This window comes from Drosophila tropicalis, unplaced genomic scaffold (assembly GCF_018151085.1).
Source record: "Drosophila tropicalis isolate 14030-0801.00 unplaced genomic scaffold, ASM1815108v1 contig_845, whole genome shotgun sequence".
Classification (NCBI taxonomy): Eukaryota; Metazoa; Arthropoda; class Insecta; order Diptera; family Drosophilidae; genus Drosophila; species Drosophila tropicalis.
Window position 1 is genome coordinate 6,479,672 of NW_027173338.1, and position 18,100 is coordinate 6,497,771.

An 18,100-nucleotide genomic window follows, 5' to 3' on the forward strand; every position below is an offset into this window, starting at 1 on the left:
TCAAGTAAAAGTTGGTTCTGCCTTATTTAAATTCTTAAATTTCCTTTTAAGGTGAATCAATATTGAAGGATTGAAAAAAGAGAAAAATTATAAAACCAAAAATTATTATTATATTTAAATTACAATTTACAACTGTTTTGTGATGCTTTAGACTAAGCTCTTGGCCCTCAAATTGATTGGAATTGAAATCTCAGGACAAATGAAGAAGAGTTTCTGGCTTTTAAGTTATTCCAGTTTTATGAGAAAATGTTTAATGGTTATACCATTCTTTTTAAAACTTTTATAAAAGAAAATCATTTAAATTATATGCTGCCTACATAGTTTTATATATTTATCATTAATATATGTATGTTCCAAGTTGTTAATTTTCATGAACTTTCGACCACTGTGCTCATGGATGAGAAACTTGTTATACGTTTTGTCTGTGTTAACACACAAACAAACCACGGAGATTGTTTTGTTGATCGTTTTTGAGATTTGTTTACTGATTTCTCCATATGTTGTCTTTCTCCTCCCATGGGAATGGACACACACACACACACACACACACAAACACCTACACTTCTTGGTAGGTAGGCCATAGTAATAGCATCTCAAACAGCCAATGCCAGAGCCTCGCGCATATTGTGGGCGGAGTCTTGAAGATACTTGAGATACTGGCTAAATATTTTATCTCTTTTACTCGTGAAAGGAATGTATCGATAAATAATTTACCTTGTGTGAATTGAGTGATCTTTGTGTGACTTCTTCTTCTGCGTGTCTTAATAAAGTGGGTAACGGTGCCGGGTGCCATAAATCTAACCGCATTCTGGCCAAAATCCAACAACAAAACAAAAAATAATCAAAATGCATTGCACGCTTCATAAAACGTTTGTGTGTCATTAAATTATTGCAAGTAAATATTGGTCGAAGTTTCGCCTTCAAAATGGGGGAAAAACAAAATGTGAAAATGTGCAAATTGTGTTATTAATAGGAAATTCTTGTCGTGACGTTACGTAGCATACTTTCTGGCGCCCAGACACAACTGCGCCAGAAAGGACTCCCCTGCCCCTACCACAAAAAAGGCGTCCAACCTGAACGAAGAAAACGGATATGCAAATGCAATCAAAGAAATAAAATAGAGGAAGTACAAAAAAAAAGGGAACACAACTTGACATTGAGTCGACATTTTCTATACCCTTATGGAAAATGAAATTCTATAAGGATTTTAATCACTTGAAGGAAACGAAAAGTTTGCCGAGAGCTATTGGAATCAAATCATATTTTAGTGAAAATTTACCAAGTAACCTATCGTCCGCTTTAAGCCATAGACACTTTCACAAGAAAGGGTATTGCACTCCAATGTAAACAGACACGAATCGAGGGTCCTTAGGGGTAAACCGCAATCAAAACGATTTTTTGTGGGCCCAATTGAATTTGGGTTAGGACATGGCATAACAGTACGTGCCATCCGCTTGAATGGAGTCGTTGTCGTCGTCGTCGCCGTTCTCGATTCCATCGGCTGTATCATCAGCAAGGATACCATCATTATTGCGTCGCAATGACAGTGCCATGGAGAGTTTGAGCATTAGTGAGCCAGGAGTAGATGAGGAAGATGATCAGCAGTTTAGTTTTCGTTATCCCAGCTATATGTTTCCCGATGCTGAATATGACAAAGAGGATGTGCCCATGCAGTTTAAGGCTACACCCGATTCGTTGTTCAATCTTTGTGCTGCGGTAGTTGATGCCCAGGGCAGAACCGAGGTATTCAAATGGAGCATAGAAGATGTCGCTGATTGGTTACGAAATTTTGGTTATCCAGAATATGAGGTAGGTTGTCAATACTCTACAATTTGTATATCTAATTCTGAGTTTGCTCTGCTTCCATATTAGCAAACATTTAAGGAGAACTATATAGATGGCCACAAGTTGCTTAATTTGGATGCCATTGCTTTGGTGGCTTTAAATATAAAAGATTTTGAGCACATACGCCATTTGGGACGAGGGATTCGTGCTCTCTATCGCAAGGAATTGCAAACGGCCACGGAAACCAAGCATCATAGTGAAGTGTATAAAACCTTTAGATCACGCACTGGTCGGAAATATGAAGGACTAAGGGAATCCGAACTATTGGGACGCATGCATATGATACGTTCTGTATTTCGTGACCTCAACGAATGGGATCTAATGGAATTGCACATGGCCAGGACACCAGTTAGACGCTATCGTGATGTGCTGGCTGGTACCAGGCGTTATAATCTTTATGGACCATCAACGGCACGCAGGGAACCTGTTGTGGTCGATGATGTCGATAATACACCTTGGTTCAGCTATGGCGATTGCTATTGAGATCTTTTCGAAAAGTTAACCCACCCAGTTTAAAAAAAAATCACGTTATATTGCTTCAATATACGCACTCTACTTCACCATTAGCTCTATTGTAAGTCATATATATGTATTTTAAATGATTCCGCCTAATTAAAAGTTCTGATTTTAGACATTTTTTATTTTTCATTTAAAGATTTAGCATTGGAAACCTTCAAGTTTTAAAATAAAGTTCTTTTTCGTATTCAAATATCGATTATGAAATTATGTTGTTATGGCCGCAATTGAACTGACTTGATTACTTTATTGTACTAATTGGCCCAAATTTAAAATAACATTTAGCTTCATTTAGTTTTAATCATTAAGCTATTATTCAAAACATTTTAAATTCGCTGTTTGATCCACTAAATGGGTTTCCCCAAGGGCTAATCTATTCATTAATTTGAGGAAAATGCAATTTGTCTCCAATTTGTAGGGCTATAGTAACTTCTACTGAAAGGGAAGTCTATGAGCTATCTAGAGTTACAAAGTGGTTAAAAAATTCACTTTTTGGAAACTTTTAAGAAATTTTTTTTTAATTTTGGTGTTTAAAAAATTGTTATTAATTAATATTTGCAATGAGATCCATTTTGGGTGACACTCATATTAGATATTGCATACTTTTGTGAGCAGTGCTTTCTTATTTCAAGTCTCTAGGTTTACACTATATCTGATAATCTCAGGTTGAATCTGTTAGATATTTTTTCGAATTAAATGCTCGGAAAAGAGTTTTTTTTAGCAAATTGTAGATAATTTTGCATTATTTATCATGTGATCGTCATGTGTTCGTCTAAGATAAGAGCTCAATTGCAATTTAAAGTTAGGTACTAAAGCTTAAATCTTTTAATGATTAACATAATGTGTTGGATCTTTATAATTTGTTAAAGAATCAATTTTCATTTAAATATTGATGGCAATTTAATTTGCCTAATTGAAGACAAAAATTCACTTTCCCTTCTACCCTCGCTTGACCACAGATTATTTGTGTGGGGTGGGGTGGGGGGATTTATGTTTTGCTGCCCAATCAGTCGACAACTGCATATTGATCACTTATCGCTCTGTTGTTGTTGTTCGCCGTCCACATTCGCCTTCGCTCACGTGTTCAAATTTATTGATTGTTCTGCTCACAAGACACGGCGTTTCGAATATATGTATGGTTTTTTTTTTTTCGATGTTGTTGTTGCTGGTTTCTCGTCGTCGACTTTGGATGTCCTGCTGTGCGGCATGGGAGACGTACGTGTGGTCGTTTTATGTTATATTTTTCGACATCTTGTGTGTCCGATCAAGTCGAAGCTAGATGCAACTTTAGACGATGATGTTGCCCATGCAAATCGTCTTTGTGTGGATACCAAAAACCCATAGCTCTTGCACTCTCTCTCTCTCTCTCTATCTATCTCTCCTGGCCCTCTCTGCAGGCTTTATTAACTTATGCGCATTCAGATTACCTTAATAACTCGTTCCGTTAACACTTTATTATGTTCAAGGGTCATAAATCGTTCCATCACCCCAGACACAGGCACAAGAGAATCTCAGGAAACCAAGAGAGAGAGAAATACATCCCCAACCAAGCATCCAACCAACCAACCAGACACACAGACATTGGCGATTATGATTTATCGCATTTTAATCAATTTAAAATGTTTTAAAAAACGATACAAATCGGAAGAAATTATGAATGTGTTGCTGTCTTTAGGCTCCACAGTAGGCCACAACAACAATCTCAAAGACCACGACGACGATGATGATGATGACGATGGCAACGGCGAAGGCGACGGCGACTACAGACTACCCAGATCCATACAAATCCGATGATCGTCGTCAGCATGCGTTAGCCAACGCGTATCTCGTTTGTATTTCACTCCAATCCTACAAAAGACTCTCAGATTACCCCAAGAGGATGCAGTTACATTTTGTTTCTACTTTTTTCTGGTTTTTTTTTCGGGTATATTAAAACAACATGGGGAAATCAGGAGCGGATTGAGGCACTAAGAGATGTGATGTATCTTTGCTTCAAGCCATTTTTAAATTGTCTTTCCTATTATACGGGTTTTGAATTGTATCTAAAGGTTCTTGAAAATTGTTTATATGATTGTTCTCTAAATTAGACTAAATATAAACTATAAATCCAACATTTCATTAAAGGAAATCGAGGTGTATTATATGTTTTATAAGCTCCAGCTCCATCTTTGGCTAGGTCAAAATAAATAAAATAATAAATATTCTATATCAACCATGAACTGGTATGTCCTGACTTTTCCATATTTAATTAACTAAAATTCCGCTCCTGATGTGCTGCATTTATAAATCGCGTGCTGCAGCAGGCTGGGTGAGTCTCTTGCTCCAAGTTTTCTGTTTCGGGTGTGCGTCGCGACGACACGGCCACAGCTAAACGATTATGATGATTAAAATTGATAAGCGAAATATTTTTATCATTTCTCAAATTAACATAAACCATATGCGATTATCACACAATAAGGCTCAGCGGTTGCTGTTATGCCTTTTCTCTGCTCTTCTTGTTATTTGCTTTTTATATGCTTTTATGGTCGCCTCTGACTCTGTCTGTCGTCTCTGGCTTATAAGTTATGAGCGGGATGTGAAATTATGGCACCCAGGATCTCTTGTGGTGCGGCAAAAGTGTCAATGTGAGAGTGAGAGGGTGGGGGAATGGGGGACGGAAGATATTGGAAATTTATGAGGATTTGCCAGTGCGGTCATGTAGTGTTAAAGAAGTTTTATTAAGCACAAACTTAACCTATGGCTATACTGTGACTAAAACGGTTTAAAGCGTCGCGATTGTTTGAGAAGTTCAATTTTACGTTTATCCTCTTCGAATTTTTTACGCATTTCGACAATATTTTGCATTTTGCTTTCGCGTATTTGGAAGGTGTAGAAATTTTTCAGTTCTTTCGTCTTTTTATCCTTTGCCACTTTATTCTCGATGCGTCCGATTACGGATTCTTTCTGCTCGAAGCCGGCATTACGTCCCTCCTTGCCCACAGTGACCCAGCCGTCGGCATCGGCTTCACTTGTTTTGGCCTCCTCAAGAGCTGCCCGCTCTCGCTTATCATAGCCGGCCATGTACAGTTTAATGCGCTTCTTAGTGGCCTCTGGGTCGAGTAGGTATTTCTGTTCATACTCCTCATGCCACAGTTCCATTCCGGTTTTTATCAGGCACTCCTGGCTGCTGTTGAACAAATCTAGACTATCTATGGACAATGCTTTGGCAATGCTGCTACTCTTCTCGAAGACCACATATGCTACCTTAAATATGAAGGGTGCCTCAACATTGGAGAAGGGGACATCCAATCCCTCATACCATTTGATTGTCTCCTCACGTCCCGGTTTGGCGGCAAACTGAACACTTTCCACTTTACCGAATTGCTTAAAGAACTCTTTCAGGCTGGCCTCTGTCACATATGGAGGAATATTAAGCAGAAAGAGTGTCCGTCCTTTGGGTTTGTTTGGGTCCATTAAACGAATGAAGTGCTCCCGCATGTAAATGCTGTGACAATGTTTGGCTTCGGGAGTCATCCGTAGAGGCACCACTGTAATTGAGAGATTATTGTTATTACCCTTGAAATACTACGTGTGCCGTTTTATTTCTACCTTTATACCCTTCAATTTCAACCATTTTAACTAATTATTTAAAAAAAACAAAAGCAAATTAAGCCAAACACGTTTTGTACACAAACCAAATGTTTTTAAATAAACAGCTGTTTTGCTTTAACCGCAGCCAACTTCGCGTATTTTCTAAGAGTGACAGAGGGCGCTATAGTGTAAGAAAAAAAAAGAAAGTGGCAACCTCTAAATTGCCCGTGATTTAAATTTGGCGCTAAGTTCAATTAATAACGGAAATTTCATAGATTTGGAAGAGATACAAAATTTTAGCGTTAAACGCTCAAAATATTTTAAAGAAATTAAAACTTTAACTATTAACTTAACTTTTTATTTTTTACACAAAATAAATACAGATGATTTTATTTTTTTTAGCATTTATTTATCATTCTTTTATATCTCATTTTTTGTGTATACAAAGAAATATCTCATTAGCATATTGTACTTATTATTATAATTAGAATAGAATGCAAGAAATATAAAAATTGTTCAGGAACGTATCTAAACCAGGGTAAAGGTCTACTTAAAAATCTCACAAGTCAGAAATTCAAAAAAATGTTGTTCGAAATCCCTGTAATAGTTTATATGAAAAAAGGAAAAAGTTCAACTTTAATCCGAAGTTTATTGGCAACAACATTTTGGCAACAAATTATTTTTAATGGTTCTTTATGATTTCCGGTGCCAAATCTAGTACTTTAAAATTAAAAATAACCTAAATCATTAACATAGCCATAAGCCTACTGGCTTAAACCCATAACTGCAATCATTTCGTTAAGAACTTAAAGTGAAACGATTCCAGTCTGCCCGACAGACAAGTTGCAGCTAGGAGATCATCTCATTCATTCTTTCTGGCCATTTGCAGACTAACCACCAAGTAAATCGTATAAACCAAAATCAAATTGTTAAAAATTCGTTATACTCCCTGTCTTCTTCTGATGAAAATAGAATGGGTAAATGGCAAATAATTAAACAACAGGCAGATGCAGCAGGAGCAGGAGCCAGGATCCAAAGTGTAAATAGAAGCAGGAAGCGGCATCAGGTCAAGCCAAAACCAAAATGTTTTTTGTAAACTTTGCACGTATTTTAGTTTTCATACGAACATTTCTTTTTTTTTTGTTATTCGGTTTTAGTCCGGTTTGCAGAACCAGAATCCGTACTCTGTATATGCGAGTGTGTGTGTGAGAGAGTCCCGTCAAATGGTCTGAAAACAAAAACTGCTGCATACTGTCCGGACCCATCTACATCTACACTCACATTCACATTCACAAGTTCTAGTTGTGGTCCTAGTTTGCCTTTATTTAATGGCCCCGCCATTCCGGAAGTTTCTGCGGCACGTCCTGCCCAGCTTGTCCTGTTGCTGCTTCCACAAATAGATGCTAATTAATTGAAAGCTGAAATTTATATAACATTTCAAATTTTTTTTTAGTATCTTGTAAATTTATAATTTTAAGTACGAGTATATAACATATTCATATGTAGAAGTAAATAAGACAAGGTAACTCATTAATCAACAATCTGACCCATAACAAAGTGTCCTTAATTGCTTTACACACACACACACAGACACAAAGACACACTCACACACATACGATTTCTCCTGATTAAATAATGCAATTTGAATGCGGTTTGATTTTGTGCAAAAGCAACTCTCAAGTGTAATTAAATGTGCAAATTTTGTGCTAAAAGCACAAGTTAATTTGATAAACAATTTGAAGTGGACAACATTTTCGCAAATTTCGTACATGGACATTTTATATTTCATTTCATTTACTTCAAGGACCAACTGACCCTGTTAAGCCTACAATAAAATAGAAGTTTTTGCCTTTCACTTATGCCCTAGACAAATGAGGTATATTCATTTCGATGAAGAGTTTGTTGTGCTAACATCTGGCTAGTCAAATCTCTTAACCTTAAGTGAATAAGAAATGAGTGAATTAATGAATAAATGAATCTTGAACATTTCCTTTCCCCAAGGTTTTTCCAATTTCACCTTTGAGAGTAAAAAAACTTTGTTGCCCCATGAAGTTAATTTAAAAAAGACAACATACAACAGACTTAGGTAGGCACGTGATTTTCATATTTTACAAAGGTTGAGCATGAGGACATCTTTTCTTAATACCAAATCCTTGACTAATTAGGTTGTACATGGTGGCAGAGACAACCCCTAAAAGCCATGTAAAAACATATTCACCCACACACACACAGAGATACTCACACCCATCCACCAACTTAGTATATTATTTAAATTAGTGACCCAGGATATTTTTGTGTATAAAAAAGAAAGAAAAAAAGTGTTGCAACTTGTTGGGAAATTCATTAAAACGTTTCGCTTTGCTGAAGCGTAGCTGCAAAAAGTTAATGCAAATTAAAATAACAAATAAGTATACACACACACATACATACATACATACATAATGCACACAAAAGTACTTAACTTGGGGCTTAGAAACATTTCAAACACCTTCATATTTATGTTTATACAACTTTCATTAAACCTTTTGGTTAACAAATAGCCAGAGGGGCGGGTTTTCTTTTTCTGCAGATAAGTTTCTATAATCCAGCAGTAATCAGACTTTTATACAGGACCGGATTCAGAGAGAGAGTCAGCGAGACTCTGGTCTCGAACAATAATTCAAAAAAGGAGTGTAGACATTTTAAACAAGTTTAAAGATTCTCAGTTCAACGACATTCCACTTTCTTTAATTCGACTCTTTTCATAATTGTGGCAGATCGGAAAATATTTAAGCATTATCCCCTATAATATACATAATAAAGGACCAACTAAAAGAAATAAATGTCAGTAAGCAATGTCTGCAAAGAGGGAAAGTTCTTTTATTTTCAGAAAAAAAAATCCAAAAATACTTGAAAAGTTTTTCAAACTGTTCTCACTGTTTTTAACCTGAGAATGATTATGAAAATTTTACTTAAACTAAAAATTCCTCTTGCAATCATTACAGAAAGGTTATGCATGGTTACATGGAAAAGCAAGATTTAGTTTATTGCATACTTTTGAGGGCTAACTGCACTAGCTTTGTCTTTAGGTTTGCAGATTACAATCTAAAATTTCACATTAATTAATAAGGTAGATTTTTCGGAGGGTTGACATATTAACATTTAGTATTTAAACAGTCATAGCAATAAATCTTTGGACAGATTTTGGTCCTCAATCAGATCAATTAACTCAATAATAAATAAAATACTGTTAACCCTTATTTTAGTATTTCATTTTTAGCTTCTTTACTTACCCTTACAGATATGGATGGAGCTAATTATTAAGTTTTAATACCAGTTTTTATTTGGTTAAAATATCTTTTGATATACTTTTGCCTAAAAACTAAAAAAATGATTGTTTTAATAGAAGGTGATTTCTATTAATTCTATTTATTTTATTTTAAACCATATTATTAATGAAAGTTTAACTTGAAACGAATCGTTAATGAATCAAAGTATGACTCTGATTTGCTTAAGATATAAAACATGAATCTAAATGGCTTAGAATATGATTCAAACAGAAAACGAGACTGATTAAAAGAAGTGGTTATAACTAACTAATCAAAAGAAGTCGTGTCTATGTCTTTGACAAAATAAGTCATTTATAAAGGAGGATTCCATTAAATAATCGTACATCTATATATATATATATGTATATGTATATATACATCATCTCTATTGGATTTGTTGAATTTATAGTTTAAATTGATTAAAAACCTGTTTTGTTTATGTCTTTAAAGAAACTACATTAAAAGAAAATCTTAGAAAGTGTAAGTTTCCCTTTTTTCTAAGGCTGATTTATTGAAATAGTTTAATAATTCTTTTGTAGGATATTTTTAACACATAATTTAATACTAATTAATATTTAAACTATAATTTTTCTAAGCTGTTGAATAAGTTTTCCAAAGTCTTCAATTTTAATATATGTACAATTAAATCTGTAAGCAAAGATTTGTAGATAAATTACTTATAAGTTTTTTAGCCAATTGCTTTTTAAGGATATTTTTTCATTTTCCCATTACGAACGTGGTTAAAATTTCAAAATTGAGTTTCCTTTGGATGGCCTTAAATTTTTCGTTTGCACCTGTTTGTTGACGGGGTCAAACTTTGGCATTTTTAAGCCAATTGTGCGTAAAAAGAAAAGTTTTTTCAAGCGATTTTTGTCGCATGCGTGATTTATATTCGTCCATTTTGTGGCACTGGCTGGCAATTTGTGGCACACACACACACACACAGCAAATCAACAAATGTATTGTGCAATTGCCTGGCATCACAATTTCCATTCATCACGTGCAACAAATTTATTTGATCAACGATATTTTCAACAGAGCTGCAAAGTGTGAAATGTTTCCCATTTTTTTCCTTTTACCATTTCGATGGAATGATTCCAAAAAGGTTTAAATATAATTATTGCGATTCATATTTAGCCACACTAAATTTAACGTCAAATGCCTGTCACCTGACCTCAAACAGTCTCACACACACACACACACACACACACACAGACATAAAGAGGCACACAAAATAACCGCCAGGACTGACCATTAAACGCATTTACCTTCCACTCTCATAAACCTCAAACTCATCATTTTGCATGTTTATTGTCAATGTTGTTCCTCCTCTTGTTGTTCTTCATTATGGTTCATTTGAATTTGACCATAACACAAACAACAACAGCAACAAAAAATGGACTAAGCCTTCCAAATCTATTGAAATTTTTATACTCTATCTAGTCCTACTCTACTATAACTAGAATATAGCTAGTAATCTACAAGGTCAAATCATAAGTTTGTTAAATTATTTAGTAAAAGACTTTCAAAGGAACTTAAGCACTTAAACTAGTCAATTGAAGAGCAAGCTTGTTAGTCAGTTTTAACTTTAATTTGTAAAACTTAAATACAGATTTAAAGGTAAAGGATTTTGAAGTCGAATTGCTTGAATAGAAATGGAGGATAGAGTCGAAGGCCTTGTAGCTAGTACTCTTTTTTTTTTTGTTAAGGTCTAGTATTTAATACTTAATCCAAAATTATAAGCAAGGAAATGAATAAATGGAGGACGAGCACTTCTCTAGTCAGAATATGTCCAGACTGTTATATAAAATAGGTGATTCCGAATCAAATCGGTTAAGTTCGGCACAAAACCCTTTTGTGTTCTCATTATTCTCAAACCTTTTGTTCTTTCCAATTTAATGAAAATGTTTTTTGTGTACAACGTAACAACGAATAGCGAGAGGAATGGAAAAGGTCCTGGCTGAAATTGGCGAATCCCCCCGGTACAACCCCCACCTGGCATAGTTCTTTGGTTTTTTAAAACTAGAATAGAACACAATTTAGTTTTGACTTCTAAAAAGAATTCCACCACTTGACCCGCCATTTAGACCAAAGACTGAACTGGTGATTCCGGCCCATTTCATGATTATATTTGACAATATGTATTTGCTTATTGTCCTTGGATTAGGATTAGGAGTTATAAGAAAAACAAATGTTTTGAATTCCAAATGATTTGAATGAAATCGAAATACGAAACAGTATACGAACAAAATCAGGTGGAATCTTTTTTTAGCAAGAATCCTTTGGATTCATTTTTTGAATCTTTAATGTTCTAAGAAGTTCTATCTTTTGATCTGTTATCAGAAGTAATTGTCCAACTAATAGTGCCCGAACATTTGTGAAGAGTATCAAAATTGTATGCAAAATGTTTGGCATTCAAACGTGACCCAAAACAAACCAATGCGATTTTGGCCACAGGGAGAACTTGGGTCTGAAAGAGGAACATAGAGAGAGAGAGAGAGAGAGATTGAGGGGGAAAGGAGTGGTAGTCAACCTCAGCATAAAACTCAATTCCGGACTCGCGAGTCCCTTAGATTCCCCTCTCCGCTCTCTACAAACTAGTTTGCTTCCTTTTTTCTTGCCGTCTAGTCCATATTTTATGGCTTCACATGATTAATCGGCCAAACACTTTGCTCTAACGTTATTTTCATTAATTATGCCTTGATTTGTTGTAGTGGATACTGGGTTCAAAGGAAATCCCGGGGGCGTGACGGTGGGTAACTGCCACTCACAATCGGAGAGGGAGAGGTAACAAAAAAATAGGGAAACTTTTCGTCTCATTAGTATCGTTGACATGCCACGCCCATTTAGATGGCGTTGCGGCGATAAGCAGACCAATCTTGTCGACAATAGACCTTGGACTTTGGTTGCACAAAAACTTGCACAAAAGGTTAAAAACTTTTCTCATTAATTATGGAAAAGCAAAGCAGCAACGGGCAATCGACGAAAATTTGTCAAGAGCCTTCGTCCTGGCGGGAGGAGGTGGTGCGGGGGGTGAGGACTCTTATTTGTGGGCCGATTGGGCTCTATTGGCTATTGGTAATTTATTCAGCATTAATTTTTATTTACCAATTTATTAACCCCGTGACATGGCGTAAGATCCCATTGATGATAAAACCAACAGCATTTTTTAATTTTGTTTGGGGGGTTTCAACAGAAGGTTCCAAATCTAATAAAAATAAATCGAAAATATTGAAAGCCGATATATTAAATGCTCTACGAAACAAAGAATACAGCCAAATGGGAGAATTAAAGACAAAGCTTTTAAATTTTAAACAAAAAACATATAACAAAATAATTGAAAGCTTAAAAAAAATAACGGAAGTTAGAGCAAAATGCTCAAAACTTTTATTAAGTAAAAATGAATAATGAAAATAATACGAAAATAAATTTAAAATTTTTCAAAATTACCATGTCAAACAAGGATCATGATGTAAAGGATCTTTGGCCAAGCCAAAGAGGATCCTTAATATCGAATGTTTGGATGACTCTTAATCGAAATCTTTGAAAAAACAAAGTTTTTACTTCTAATAATAATTCATCTTTAAATAGAATAACGAATAATGATAAATCGGAACGGAAATCATTTTTAATTACTAGATTGTAGTTTCGACAAATGAACATTCAGGGCTGGACAAGGTTTGAGTGATTTGATTAAGGATAATAATAATATCCTATTATCCTAAACTTTGTTTAAAGTGTCATGAGGTAAATGATGACTCCTAACCAGGACTTTCAAAGAGCTAATTTTCTTGAACTACTTTGGATAGTAATGAATTTAATTACCTACTTCTTTTCTTAAAAACTGGACGTAAATCAGATACCTTAAATAAAACAACTTGGAATTCGAAAATATACAAATTAAAGAGTGTTAAGTTAGTGAGCAACTCTATATAAATATTTAAATGGAAAAAGTAAACTCACAATCATGGAAACTTTTGGCAGTTGTTTTGGCCCTTATATTGAATTAACAACTTGGCAACTTTTTATTTAGTTAATAGGCATTCGATTTCAGAGAGAGTATATAGAAATTGCTTTCGTGTAATTTATCACTGATAATTCCGTATGAGAAAACGGAAACCGAATGTCAAAAAAACCAATTTAAAGTAAATTAGCGCAATGCCAATGCCTGTTAAATTGTGTGCTGATAAAACCGCAGTCGGAGGAGCCAAAAGGTTGGGGGAGTAGTCAAAGCCAAAGCCATAGCAGGTGCGTGTCCTCTAGGCCAAACAAATGTGGGCACAAACCGACTTGGCCAACTCCACACACACACACACACAGACACACATGTCTGCGGTTGCCTTTCATTCCCTATCAGATCACGTACGGGCGCGTGTTTAACAGTGAGAAGAAATCCCCGACTGTTTCTCGTCCACACAACCCCTTAAAGCAACCCCTGCCACTCACTCCTTCTGACTCTTTATAAAAATAAAAGTCTTAAGGCTCTCAGTCCCAAAAATAGTGCAGACGTTGCGCCTTGGAATTTATTGCACGTGGTAAGTTGGTTAGATGTGGGATTGGATTGCAGATTAGACGCCCTGATAGACACAAAATGGTTTTTTCCTCAAGTTCCACAACTTTAGACATGGACAAAGAATTTATTGCAACAGAGTGAGAGAGATGAAGCGAATTAGGATTGTCTCTCTGTGTGTGTGTGTGTGTCCTGCGTTTTGTTTGAATAAAGTTGCCTACTTTTGAGACAATGTAACATGGATCTTGATGGCAATTTGCTTTTGACTGGCAAATGGCTTGAAGCAGTTGCAGAAAGTTCCTCTTTTTTTGTATTCAAACAACTTTTTGATTGATGAATGGTTTAAACTGCTTTCTTAGAAGGTTAATTTAAAACAAAAACAAAGAAAACTAAACAGTCTATTCGAATCTTGTTTGGAAATAATCAGTTTTTAAACAAATGAAAAAGTAAGTTAGAAAAGGTTTCCTTTTGTCTGAAAGGGTTTTCCTTTCCCAACAACAAAATGAAAATGCCTTAATTAGTTTTTGGTTCAAAAGCCTTAATAACTTGAAATATATGCGCGGTTCTAGGACTGTCAAAATGGGGGAAACTTTATCCCTCAAAGTAAGCACAGGCAATGTTTGCATTTAGGATTTTTATTGCAAAACATCGTTTGATTTTTAAAAATAGAATACTTGAAATGCTTTGGGAAGGAAATATTCTCTTATTTTTTACTCTTGCGATTCGCATAAATCAAACCTATGGCAAACCTATTTGACCAAGATCGGACAATCGAGATGCATCGGTCTGAAAAATAGTTTTTAATTATAATATTATACCAAATTATAGGTTTAGGATCAACATTTGAATAAGTTATTTACATGAAATTTTTATTTATATAAAAATAGGTGTACATATACGTTAAAGAAATTATAAAGTTACATTAAATATAGTTCAAAGCATCAAGTCAATACATTAAACATTCTTAGAGCGTAATTCTATGCCATTTGACAGCTCTTTAACAAATACTTTAGCATAAATTAAATATTTAACTTAAAAGACTAACAATAAGTAAATTAAATTAAATTATTAATAGATTAAGAGTCAATTTTGCTATTCACTCTATATAAAAAACCTTCGTGAATGATCATGGTCTTGAAACATTATTTCTATAGACCTTTTTCAGTGCCTATTTGAAGTCTTCCAGTTTCCAGGAAAAGTTGTGACCTTAAGGTAAGGTAATTTGATCACCATTGTGATCTTATAGAAACTTTTGCATCATTTGAAAAAGTTGGCAAACTTTTCACATTTTCTGTATTGATATAAATACAATCTAAAGTTTTCAAAGATTTAATCCTGGCAATTGCTATCAACTCATCGATAGTAACTTCTATATTATCTATGGATAAAAGTTCAAAGGATGGTGTAGTTCGGGAAGATAGCTTCTCGAAAAGTCCTTGTAAGGAGCCAGATATATGTGTTGTTAAAATCAATTCCTCAAGTTTTTCCAATTGGGCAAGATTGTCTATATTTTGATCATCTGAAAAACCACATTTTAGTTTCCTTAAAGACCAAATTTTTGATATTTGCAAAGTTTCAACTGAACTAATAGTTATCACATCTCCTGATAATGTATCAGGATAATCTTCTATTATTAATTCTCTCAAAATTGAAGCAGGCTTAAGATTGGCTAATTCTTGGAAAAGGTATTTTAAAGAAAACCTTTCGTTATGGCCATATATATGAAGAATTTGTAAATTATCCAAAGCCGCCAGACAAGCATAATCGCTGGCATTGAAGATTTCTCCAACAAATGAGTTATTTATAAGCATTAATTTCCCCAAATTCTTCTGAAATGTAATTCTACGGCCAATATTTTCAATGGTTATTTCATCATTGTAATTGTTTAGGAATTCCAAAATCTGATTGGGAAACTTTGACCCATAAAATTTGATATACCTCAGATTACTTAGACCATTGAGGACCGTAAAACTTTTGGGATCACAAAAGGTGCCAAGAATTATTTCAAATGATTTAATTTGACTTATAAGTAGCGACTCTTCGTAATTAATTTCAGTATCTTCAATTTCCAATTGCTTTAGGCTGTGATTTTTTTTTGTGGCAAAAGTCTTAAGCAATGCATTTAAAGAACCCGATTTATATTTTCCACTAATGTGAAGAGAATGACAATTTGCTAGATTTCCGAGATTACCAAAGGACGTTGCGTTCATGTATTTATACGCAGATATTTTTAATTTTTTACTTAAACTATCATAGGTAATTGAAAAGTCCATTAAATGCAAATTTATATGAATTGTTATTTTTGATATTTCTAAAATTTGTAGAATCCCCTGTGAAATATGTGTAAATTCATGTTTCGAATTAATGTTAAGCTCTTCAAGTTGACTAAGCTGGCAAAGCAGTTCAAAGCATTTATCATTAGAGAAACTGCAGTTTAATTGCTTTAAGGACTTAATTTCAACCATTTCCTTAGTCAAAGATAAATCTAATGATGTGCCAGATAGATTCAAATACTCAAGACTTGGGAATGGGCTAGATGCTAGATTTTGGAAATACTTTTTCAATGCTTCGGTTTCTTCAACTTTTAAGTTGGTTGGGACAGTAATCGTTAAGCTTTCCAGTATTGGTAGTTGAGCCAAAACATCAACATTACTCAAGTCAGAAAATTTACAGACTAAGTTTTTAAGTGATTTGATGCTAGCAAGTTGTTTAGTCTCTTCCCGATTCAATGCAAAGTCCAATTCGTCTTCAGGCTCGTCTAAATTGAGAAGATTCAGAAACATTTCTAGATCAATGTCGTTATTTGAATCAAATTGCTCTTTTGAAAGGCGCAAAATTTGAAGAGTTTGTGGCTTTTGGCTGGCAAATTCTTTGAAAAGATTTTCTAGTGATCCAATCTTGTGACTATAACCTCTAATATGGATGTCAGACAAATTTGGTATATGGCCAAGAGCAACATATTCAGCAGCATCAATTTCTTTCGGATTGAAAATCCATGTGAGTTCTCCTTTCATTTTATTATACTCAATTTTGCCATAAGTGAAACTTATTTCTATTGAATCCTTTTGGGTTTCCTTTAAAATGTTTAGGATTTCGTCCAACATATCTGGAACTGAATGCTCTGATTTGATTTCCAATTGCCGAAGTTCGGGCAATTGTGTTAGGTGACAAATATTTTTCGCATCAGTGAATTTCGATTTCAATATTCTCAATGGGTTTATCTGAGCGATGGCCTGACTCTCTGCATCATTCATGGGGGCATCGTCTATGGACAGACGTTGTAGATTTCTGTTGGTCTTTTTAGCAGCTAAATCACTTAAAAGTTGCCTCAAAGAACCAATCTCATGTTCACCACGTATACGCAAATGATCAAGCTTTGGCAATTTGGCCAATGGAGCATACTCGGTGGCATCAATCTCAGTCTTCATTATGAAATCTAATTTTTGCACCTTTTGCAAACTCTTGGGATCCCTTGTAATATCAGCCAGCTTGCCATACAATTCGTTATTCAATATAGAAAGTTGACGCAAATTGGGATTCGATTTACAGCATTCAATCAATTCATCAGCATTGATTCTAACATTCAAATGTAGTTCTTCGAGATTGCAAAAGTCTGGCATAGGCTCTAGAGTATATCCTGTATAAAAGTGAAATGAAATAATGTTTATTTGTCATTTATATTTTTCAATTAAATATGTATATCACCTTTTACATCAATATCAAAATATTTTAATGATTGTTTGCTACTGCCAAGCGCATTAATTATCATATCAAATATTTCCAAATGTTTCTCAAAATATGAGCCAGATGTATATTTTAAAATGATTCGCTGTAAATACTTTTTCGACTTAATATTATCGATCAATGCCCTAAAAAAGTTATTTTGATCATGTTTTGTAGATTTACTCAGTCCATCATACATAATATCAAAATCAATAATCAATTCGGATTTATGTTGCAAATATTTATTAATTTCAAGAAGTTCATATAGTTGTCTATCCCAGTAGTAGAACTGATCACGAATCCAATCTAACGAGACTACAAAATAGATTAGATCCGCATACTTGATGCAATTCATTTCGTCAGTTTGTTGTCTAGTTTCACATTTGATTTTAATTTGTTTGAATATTTCATGTAAACAATAACAATTAACATCCAAAATTGTGCCATTCATTTTGACAAAGAATCTTTTTTTTAATCACGTAGGCTTTATCAATGCGTCACTAAAAAAAAAAATAAGTTTTACTCTACATAGGTAACAATCTTCACTTTCCGTAGTTCTACCACATCATTTGAGTGCCGATCTTAGACTGAAACTTAAATCAAGAGTGAAAAGTGCCAGAAGTGACAC

The 18,100-nt window shown here is 34.5% G+C and overlaps 2 protein-coding genes across 2 annotated transcripts; one reads left to right on the top strand and one right to left on the bottom strand.

Moving 5' to 3' along the window:
- Positions 1 to 1,551: 1,551 nt before the first annotated feature.
- Positions 1,552 to 2,344, top strand: LOC137580753 (uncharacterized). The gene is made up of 2 exons (XM_068294872.1): positions 1,552 to 1,809; positions 1,873 to 2,344. The coding sequence occupies exons 1-2, from the start codon at positions 1,552 to 1,554 to the stop codon at positions 2,326 to 2,328; spliced, it is 714 nt and encodes a 237-aa protein (XP_068150973.1). The 3' UTR covers positions 2,329 to 2,344.
- A 2,715-nt stretch (positions 2,345 to 5,059) lies between these two features.
- LOC137580945 (ribosomal RNA-processing protein 7 homolog A) lies at positions 5,060 to 6,054 on the bottom strand. The gene is made up of 2 exons (XM_068295094.1): positions 5,950 to 6,054; positions 5,060 to 5,888 (listed from the first exon to the last, which is right to left on the bottom strand). Exons 1-2 carry the CDS (start codon positions 5,972 to 5,974, stop codon positions 5,113 to 5,115), a joined length of 801 nt encoding a protein of 266 aa, XP_068151195.1. The 5' UTR covers positions 5,975 to 6,054; the 3' UTR covers positions 5,060 to 5,112.
- Between the last annotated feature and the right edge of the window lie 12,046 nt (positions 6,055 to 18,100).

Bases quoted from the DNA above. Each gene is read 5' to 3' on its own strand.
- LOC137580753 (XM_068294872.1), top strand. From the start codon at position 1,552: ATGGAGAGTTTGAGCATTAGTGAGCCAGGAGTAGATGAGGAAGATGAT. The intron at 1,810-1,872 runs GTAGGTTGTCAA...CTTCCATATTAG, and splicing joins TTGGTTATCCAGAATATGAG to CAAACATTTAAGGAGAACTA.
- LOC137580945 (XM_068295094.1), bottom strand. From the start codon at position 5,974: ATGGTTGAAATTGAAGGGTATAAAG. The intron at 5,889-5,949 runs GTAGAAATAAAA...TCTCAATTACAG, and splicing joins TGAAATTGAAGGGTATAAAG to TGGTGCCTCTACGGATGACT.